The sequence below is a fragment of the Telopea speciosissima genome, chromosome 2 (genome assembly GCF_018873765.1).
Source record: "Telopea speciosissima isolate NSW1024214 ecotype Mountain lineage chromosome 2, Tspe_v1, whole genome shotgun sequence".
Classification (NCBI taxonomy): Eukaryota; Viridiplantae; Streptophyta; class Magnoliopsida; order Proteales; family Proteaceae; genus Telopea; species Telopea speciosissima.
The window spans coordinates 51,146,433-51,156,247 of NC_057917.1; the positions used below are offsets into that span (position 1 = coordinate 51,146,433).

The following is a 9,815-nucleotide window of genomic DNA, read 5'->3' on the forward strand; positions in this document are numbered from 1 at the left end:
ATTGCTCAACAAGCATGATTGGTGGCCGCTATAACTGCAATGCTGTTGTCCTAATAGCCTTTCATACTAAAAAAGAATTCAATGGATCTAGTTATGCTGGCTTACATCAACTTACGATGCCATAGTATTTTCTTTTGATGGGCACTTCGGGATGTCATAATGCATGACAGCCAACTCTCTCTCTCTCTCATATATATATATATTCATTAGTTTTTGTGATTGTACAGAAGCTTTTGAACATGGAATCTGTCATTTATTATGGACTCCATATGTATTCTGAATTTGGAAAAAATTAAACATGTAGTTTCTTCATGTTGGTCCTTTTTATATTGATTACCTGTTACTCCAATTGCTGAAAAATTCGAAGGTTTGCCAGCCACCTACAAGGGGTTTGCCATGTGTCACAGGATTTAAATTGGTTAACTCTGACCTTAAGTCCCTCTATTGTTTGTCTTCGAAATATCCTGATTCCTCTGGTTTTATCTGGTAAGAATCCAAAAAACTCTGTTTTTATTGCCTACCCTTTTCTTTTGTATTGATATCTCAGGATTAGAAAATTGTATACCTGATGTTTATGAAATGTCATCGAACATGTTAATCATTTGTCCCAAACGGCTGCTTGATCATGCATAACCTTACTGGCTTGTTTCATTGGGGAGCCATCACCTGTGAGATCTACATTTAGGCAATTGTGGAGTTCCAGCAAACTAACGCAGATAAATGGAATTTCCCGAAATATTTTTGTAGTGGAGAAACTTGAGGTACATAGATAACAAATTTGATCTTTATGCACCTTTTTTTGGGAGGTGGGATTGGGGGGGGGGAGGAGTTGTATGACTTGTATCTGGTATCTGTACTTGGCAGCTTTTGGCCAACACATCCTCTTCATCTTCATATTTTGATTGATTTCATCACATGCACAAAGAAAGAGAAAAGGGGGGGGGGGGGGTTCAGTAGGGTTCAGTTTGGGGAAGTTTGTTTTTTGTTTTTGGTAAGAAGTTTGGGGAAGTAAGTTAAAGAGTAAGTAATTGATTCTTGTATTAGTATCCTCATTGTAGAAGTCTGTGTGATCCGACTTTATTTACAGTTCATGTAATACATAACTATATAGAAATGCCATGAAAAGTTTATTCTTCCTGATGGTGATGGTGTTGCCAAATGCTTCTTGATGTTCCATTAAACAATAGGGTTCATCAGATCATCAGATAAATCCCACAAGACACAGTCAGAATTGAAAATGCTGGACCCTTGTCCCACAGTTTTTCCACCTTCTGCCTCCTCTCCTTCCTCATCCTGCCCTCTCTCATGCAATCCCACTTGTTCATGATCACCTCCGCCTCCAGTGCATGTACTCCCGGTACACATACTCTGGCTCCATGGGGATGCTTCCCCGTCATTACCATAAGATGATGGGCCAAATTGGAAGCCAGAAACCACTGCTGGAAATTCATTGCAAGCTCTAGCAAAACCCTCAGATGTCTCTCCTGTTGAGGTTGTGGTCCAGGGCTTGTTAGTGGGTAGTGCATCAGGTTCTTGCATTGCCTTGGAGAGACCTATCTTAATCTTCTGTATGGTGTCATCCTTATCATGGGTAGTACTCCCTGTGACAAAGGTGGTGGTAGCAGAGCTCCCTCCAACAGGTTCAGGGAGTGGGGATACTTCAAACCCAGGTGCAGATGCTTGGTGTTGGTGTTGGAGCTGAAAGTCAATGCGCCTCTTGGTTAGCAGGTGGAGCATCTCATCCTTGAAGCAGCCCAATGCTGCCTCAGCAAGGTGAGCTACCTGTGGTGGGGCGAGGGTGGTGGCTATCTCAGCCACCAGGTGGGAGAAGGGCTTGTGTGTCACAGGGTCAATTCCCATCCCCGACAGCTTCTTCTTCAGCTTGGTATTCCAGTGGTTCTTGACATCATTGTCAGTGCGACCAGGCAGTTGTGCAGCTATTAACGACCACCTGTAAAATTTACTCAAAGTGAGAATTAGAATAAATAGAATGACAAAGGTGGTGGTATTACTAAAGTTTGTTGATAAAGAAGATTTAAGTAATGAGCAACCAACACTCTAAAAGCCATATATATACATAGGAGCTTTATATAATGGTTTTTACCTGTTCCCAACAACAGAGTGAAGCTTGACAATGGCTTGTTCTTCTGCTTCTGAAAACTCGCCATGCTTTAGATCTGGCCGGAGGTAGTTGGTCCACCGGAGGCGACAACTCTTCCCACACCTCTGCAGACCTGTTAGAATTGTAAAGTTTAAAAAAAAAATGCAAAATTCATCTATGGATGCCAAACTGTTTATAAGTTAGCAAAGAAAGACAGAGAGAGAGAGAGAACCAGCATTCTTGGGAATGAGGCGCCAGTTACGGGTGCCGTGTTGGGCAATGTAGGAAGAAAGCTTGTTGTCTTCTTCAGGTGTCCATTGTCCCCTCTTCACATTGTCCTTCTCACAACAAGGGATCCGACCCATTTCAAAATAATTCCACCTTTCTTCTTGTACTTACAGAGAAACCAAGTTCTCTTCTGGGTCAGAGATGAGATACCAAGACAAGAATATAATACTGCCTCAACAAAAGCCAAAAAAAAAACAGAGGAAGTTGACGAAAGCTTGGAATCTGTGGAAAGAGAGAGAGAGAGAGAGAGATTCTCTATAGCTTCATCTTTCTTTTTCGTTTTGATGAGATATATTTTTTTCCTCTTTAGAAGTATAATTTGGGAAGAAGTGTTTGTTTTTTGTTGCTGAGAGTGAATGAAGAGAAGAAATGAAGGTATTAATAAAAAGGTTCACGTGGATGCATACTGCATGGGAGTAGACCATCGAAGTCGCATGATTTCATTAAAGAATTCAACGCCGTTGAGCGTGTGAAGCACTTGGCCGGTAGCTCACCCTCAAGATGCCTGGTCAACTCTTTCTCTCTCTCTCTCTCTCTCTCTCTCTCTCGCTTTCTTGTGTTGACTACTTGGATTGGAGGAACTAGCTAGGAGGGCTTGTGTAGAGGCTGGTTGGGCAGCTTTCTATTTGAGTCATACAAAACCTTTTAGATGATACAACAACTTGTGAAAAATTAAGGTCTTTGCACGTCTGCTGACAGTAAAAATGCACCCTCTCAGGAATAATTATCACCTCCAATTCACGGGTACCTCCAATTCCTCCGATTCCTCTAATAGAGGGGAGTGGACCCCACCTTGGGCAGTGTTTTCGGGCAGGGGGTAGGGTGATCATTTGCGCCCCCATGTGAGGAATTGGAGGGGGGCAGCGAATTGGAGGGGATTCAGGAGAAAGGATTAAAAATTCTCTTTCTCACGTGTTTTTGTGTTCACAAGAATTCATAGTAACCTTAATAATGCCATCGCTACTAATTTATAAGAAAAACAAAAAAAATACAATTTTTCGCAGCCCACAACTCAAATTATAGAATACAAGACATCAACTCCTCGACCAGGGTGCTTTCCAATTTGAGTTCCAACAATTGGAGCAGCGACACGTTTTATTTATTTATTTATTTATTGACAGAAGCAAGTTAGGAAAGATGAATACCAATTCCAATGACTTTTACGTTTCTTAATGGGCATCGCCATGTCTTAGTGGTTTTGCTGAAGAACGGATCACATTTTTGGACTATTAATTGGAGGTGGGGGAACTGTTCTTCGTCCTTGGAAGCCAAGCCCACAATTCAGTTAAATTCAAGCACAATTGGTTAAATTTGCGATCTGATGATCAACATTGGTGTGATATGATTTGTAACCTGTTTTCTATTTCTTGAGCTTGAAGGCAGTAGTAGCTTTGAATTTATTGAACCTTTCTATAGGTATTAGGCAAGACTGCCCTCTTAGTCCCTATATTTTCATTATTGCCATGTGCTGTCTTTTTCGATTGTTTCAAGTTTATTGAGAGATGAATTCGTTTTAAAGGAATCAAGGTAACCTGAAATGCGCCTAAAATCTCTCATCTCCTTTTCGTAGATTATATATTCATCTTCTGCCATGTAATTGAAGATGATGTTTGTACAATCAAATCCATTTTGTATTTGTTTGAAGATTTAATAGGTTAACAAATTAACTACTCCAAGAGTGAATTACTTTTTAGTAAAACAAAATAAAGATTTGCCCTATTCTTGGAATTAAAGAGAATACATGCCGAGGTATTGATTCAAAATACCTCGGCATGTATGTGTTTACTCCTCCATCTAGATGTCATAGTCTTTTGGAATGTGGTTTGTAGATTTAGGAATAGATTACTGGATTGGAAAAGCAATCTTTTATCCCAATCCGGATGGACAGTTCTCATAAAATCAGTTTTTGGTTCCATTCCCACCTATATTTCTTGTTTTCTTTTTTCAAAAACTGTTCGTAAACTCTTTTAGACTCTATTAATGCAAACTTTTGGAGAGGACACAATAACTCATGGAAAGGAGACACTTTCATTTCCTAGCCAACAATCTGTAAACCAAATCCTCTTGGAGGTCTAGGTACTCGATTGAGCCATATCCATAACAGAGCTCTCCTCAGGTTAGGATGGCGCTTGCTCGTCCAACCATCTAAACTTTGGGCTCCAGTGTTAAAAGGCCAAATTAGGGCTGCAACAAGGTTGGTTTGGGCCGAGCCTTTAAAAACCCCAGCCCAACCCTGAGTCCCCTTAGCTAGGCCTAGGCCGGCCCGGCCCTGACTCAAGCCAAAAAAATCCAACCTTGAACCACCCTCAAGAAAGAGCTGGGCTGACCTTGATTGGTCCTAACCATGGGGGGAAGGGAGATGCATGGGCTGGCTAGGTTGGGAAGAAGAAATTTCTGATCTGGTTGGGGTTCTGAGATCCCGAATCGAGTTAGCTCTAGAGGAAGAAGAAGAAAGAAAGAAAAAAGAAAGGATTGGAAGAGCAAGAAGGAAAAAAAAAAAAAAAGAAGAAGGAAGAATAGGAAGAAAAAGATAGTCTGGTTAAGGACACATTACAATAGGAATATCTCCAATCATGATTACCTATCAAGGAGCTTTACTGCTAACCAATAATACTGCAGGAATTAGACACAAATGCTCCTGTATTATAATACATTATTTAACACTCCCCCTCAAGCTGGAGTATACAAATCACCCATGCCCAACTTGGAACAACTCTTAAGCAAAGTAAGGTGAAACAAAGGTTTAGTGAACACATCACCCAATTGATCTACAAAAGAGACAAATGGAGTAACAATCAATTTACTTATAACAACATCTCGCACAAAATGACAATCGACTTCAATGTGTTTAGTTCTTTCATGGAACACCGGATTACTGGCAAGTAGATAGCAGACTGATTATCACAAAACATTTGCATAGGCACAGTAACTAGAAAACCCAATTCTTGAAGCAGCAATCACAACCACATCAACTCGGCTGTAGTATGAGCCATCCCTCTATACTTAGCCACAATAGTTTGCTTCTTGCTTCGCCATGTGACTAGATTGCCACAAATAAAAGTACAATATTCTGTGGTAGACCTCCTATCACCATTAGCACCAACCCAGTCAGCATCAGAAAATCCTACCCGATCAATATTTTGATGAGGACGATAAATGAGCCCCTTCCCTGGAACCCCCCCCTTCAAATACTTTAAGATGCAACAAACCAACAAACTACCTCCCAGTGAACTTTCTTTAGTGATTGCATAAACTGGCTAATAACACTAGCAGATCTAGTAATAGTTAGATAAATAAGTTTCCCTACTAACCTCCTGTACCGATGCTTATCATCGAAGTCTTCACCATCGTTGTACCTAAACTTTTGATGTGGATCCATAGGAGTATCAACTAGTTTAGAGGCAAGGATGCCCATCTCAAATAAGAGGTCTAACACATATTTTCTCTTTGATAGACTAATACCTTTCTTACTCCATAGTACTTTAATGCCAAGAAAATACCTAAGAGCACCCAAGACTTTCACCTGAAATGCTGATGAAGATATGATTTTACCTCTGTAATGCCAAATGCATCATCCCTAGATATAATAATGTCATCAACATATACAACCAAACTACCATTGTATAACATTGTGTAAACCCACAAAGAGTAACAATTGAGCTAAACTTGTCGAACCAAGCTCTAAGTGATTGTTTTAAACCATAAATGGCCTCGTGTAGCTTGCAGACTCTGTGAGAATTCTCACCCTAAGCAACATACGTTGGAAGTTGCTCTATATGTACCTTCTCATGGAGATCACCATATAAAAAAGCATTCTTGATATCCAATTGATATAGAGGCCAGTCTAAATTCATGGCTAAAGAGATATGAACACACACCTAATTAAGACGAACAACATGGGAGCAGGTTTCAAAGTAGTCCACACCATAAGTCTGAGTATAACCCATCGCAACCAACTAGGCCTTGAGCCGTTTAATCAAGCCATCTAGATTATACTTTACTGTGTCCATATTTGGCAAGATAGTAAGTCATCCATTTCTATTTCCATAATTGGTTTCCACCCAGGATGAGATAGAGCCTCATGGTGATTTGTAGGAATGAAGTTAATAGATAGGGAAAAGGTAAAACTATGCTACGAAGATGGAAGATGAGAGATAGAAACATAGTTATCAAACTGGTAAGAAGTCAAGGATTTCTAAATGCAAGAATGGGTACCTATACAAAGAACGACATGTAAATCAACAGAGGAAAAAGAAGTATGAGCTTCAGCTAGAGGTGCCAATAGTGTAGTAGGCTGTACAGCAGGAATAGAAGAAGGCATCACTATCTTCTTACACCGTTAATACATTTTTAGTGGTGTAGACGGAGGATTGGCAAGAGCATTAGGAAAAGGCACAAGAACCGGAAGTAGAGGAGCATAACATGTATCAATATCCATAGAAGAGTGGGGCAAGAGGAGAAAAATAAGTTCTGTCTTTGGTGCAATCCCTTCGGCCAATGGTTTCATTCACTTATAGAGAGGGTAACAGAGAGACGGATTGGTTTGCCAATTATGCCTGTGATTCAGCGTCTAACACGACTTTTAATTCTTGGGTTAACTGCCCCCCATAGCTTAGGAAATTAATTTGGGAGGAAGCAACGGGTATACCTGTTATTCATTAGTACATAGCTTTCTTTTTTGGGTTGGGGTTGTTTAGTGTGCAATTTTGTTTCAGGCAAGAGTGAATTTTTTGTCTCTTTGGGTTGGGGTAAGGAGGGTTATGCCCCCCCCCCTTGTAATTCTTGATTTTAAACGATTTCATTTTTAATAAAATGCCAAGGGCCAACCCGGGTCCTAGATAATATTCAGGCTAAAAAAAAAAAAGAGGAGAAAAATAAGGTGTACTTTCAAAGAATGTTATATTAGCACGGGCAAACTTCCAATGAGTATGGGTATCATAACACTTATCCCCTTTCTGCATCCTAAAGTTACAAAAAAAAATTAATAAAATAAAAACACATTTCACAACTCTGGGAGATAACTTATCAATATGAAGTTGTAAAATACACAACCAAAAACTGAAGGCTAAAAAGCAAATAAAGGAGTTTTTGGAGACAAAACAAATAAAGGAGACAGTTAGCTAGCACAGAAGAGGACATGCGGTTAATCAAATAATAAGCAGTGAGAATGGCATTACACCAAAAATGTTTGTGCACATGCATATGGATCATCAGGGATCTAGAAATTTCCAATAAATGTCTATTTTTTCGCTCAACAACCCCATTTTGTTGGAGGGTATGAGAGCAACTTGTTTGATGAATCATACCATGGGTGGAACAAAAGTTTGAAATTTCACGCTGTGTATACTCAAGAGCATTATTAGATCAAAAGATTTTAATAGATGCATCAAATCGAATCTTTATTTTATTATACAAATCTTAAAACACAGATATAAATTCAAAATGATCTTTCAACAAATATACCCAAGTTAACCGGGAATGAATGTTCACAAACGTAACAAAGCAAGAACAACCTAACCTATTTTTGACATGACAAGGATCCCAGGTATCAGAATGGACTAAAGCAAATAAAGAAAGACTTCTAGACACACTAAAAGCAAGGAAAAATGACCAATGATGATTTCCAAGTCCACAGACTTCACACTCAAAGTGAGGTACAAACTTGCAAGTTGCAGCTCGGTACCATCTTAATGTAAGGCTAGATTACAAGTCAACCAACCCCAGAATTACCCACAATACAATGAAACCCAGGCAGCAAACCAACCCCTTAATCGCAGGTCAGTCTAGGTTGAGAACCAGAAATAGAAGGTGAAAGAGAATACTGATATCCAACCAGCTGATGGACCAAAACTCTGATCGAGTCTAGGTCTTGTTAAGAAGGATTAGCCCTCCAAGTTTGGGCTGAGTCTAGGTCTTCTTTGTCCTTGCTCTTGTTGGTTTCCTGGTGCTTACATTATTACAGAAAGAAAAGAAGATCAATCTCATAAATTATAATAAGTTATAACTTTATTTTGCTGACTCACGTACAAGGTTCAAATATACTAAATTAGACATAGGATTGACCTTTACCCTGGAATTGGCTAGAATCCTAGAAAAATCTATGAATTTTTTTTGGAGTTTTTGTTTCAATAAACTTGCAAACCTTGCTACAAGAGGTAATTTTCATTGATTGTATGCTATCTTATTGACTAAAGGAAGGAAATAATCGTAAAAAACGATAATCAAACATGAAACAAAAAAAAAAAAAAAAAAAAAAAAAAAAAAATCAACAAAAGGTTACAAGAGTCAGGTGAATATTCGATTTCGCTTGCATTCTTACATCCATGTAGATGTAGGCATCTCTAGTACCAAATGTTTTTATTTGATATATTCCTAAACCAATAAAATTGCTAGATGTATCTAAAATCCAAAATTTTCATTTTGTGAGGACTTGAACCAGTGTTTTATCCCCACATAGAATTCCATATAAAGTGAAGGCAAAAGTTTTTCAAGTCAGTGGAGCAGAGATGATGGTAAATCTTTGGTCTGTGATTCATCTATCGTGGAGAAAGCATTAATACTCCTCCTATTGGATGAAATCCCAAAAATACCCCTCCGCTCTCATGCGGAACATTCATGGAGATCAATGAGCATACAATAAATCCAAGGATGTGATTAGCGTACATGGATCCATGGTTGTAGGAGCTGAACTCTTGACTATCTCTGCCGCACACGAACTGCGTTGGTCTGGTCTACCCTCTTCCACTTCATTTTAGGTTTTCTCAGAGAGAGGTCACTTAATGGGCCAGTGACAACTACTTATAGTAGTGAGGGTAGGGACCAACGTTGCTTCTTCCCATTAAGGAAACAATTCTGTAGGTCCACACATAGTAACTGGACTCATACCATTAAGGCAGCTCCCATCAACACAACTAAACCGGTTTTGTGAAAATAAAGTAGGACTATGCCAACCCACCTTATAGAAATCTTATAATCTCCCACTTGGGCTGCATATGTCACAAGTTTTGATTTCTAAAAACCTTTTAAAAATGACTCTCCGGTTTAGACAAACTAATTGTGGCCACAAAAGATAGTGTTGAATGGAGTACACCTTAAATCTGATGCCTAGGTCCGAATGAAACTACAAGCACCCAACAGTGTAGATCGTCACATCTAAAAAAAAATATGGGACCTAACACGTCAAAGTGCTTATGGCCTCACCGACTTGGGCTATACAGTATGAGAGTGTGGTATGAAAAATGCATGATACAATGATCAACATGCCAATTTTCAAATTGGTCTAGGCTCGGAAACCGAATGAGCCCCATGAGACAAATACTGGAGGTCTCATTTATCATAAGCATCGCCCAAACGCAAACTCTTCACATAAGGAAGCTCGTTGGGACTGGGTCTGAATGTCCCAACATACTAGTACACGTCATCGAAA

The 9,815-nt window shown here is 39.3% G+C and overlaps 1 protein-coding gene across 1 annotated transcript; it reads right to left on the minus strand.

The window, feature by feature from the left end:
• Nucleotides 1–1,013: 1,013 nt before the first annotated feature.
• LOC122651512 (transcription factor MYB80) lies at nucleotides 1,014–2,648 on the minus strand. Its single transcript, XM_043844923.1, has 3 exons — nucleotides 2,334–2,648; nucleotides 2,105–2,234; nucleotides 1,014–1,951 (listed from the first exon to the last, which is right to left on the minus strand). The coding sequence occupies exons 1-3, from the start codon at nucleotides 2,464–2,466 to the stop codon at nucleotides 1,177–1,179; spliced, it is 1,038 nt and encodes a 345-aa protein (XP_043700858.1). The 5' UTR covers nucleotides 2,467–2,648; the 3' UTR covers nucleotides 1,014–1,176.
• Between the last annotated feature and the right edge of the window lie 7,167 nt (nucleotides 2,649–9,815).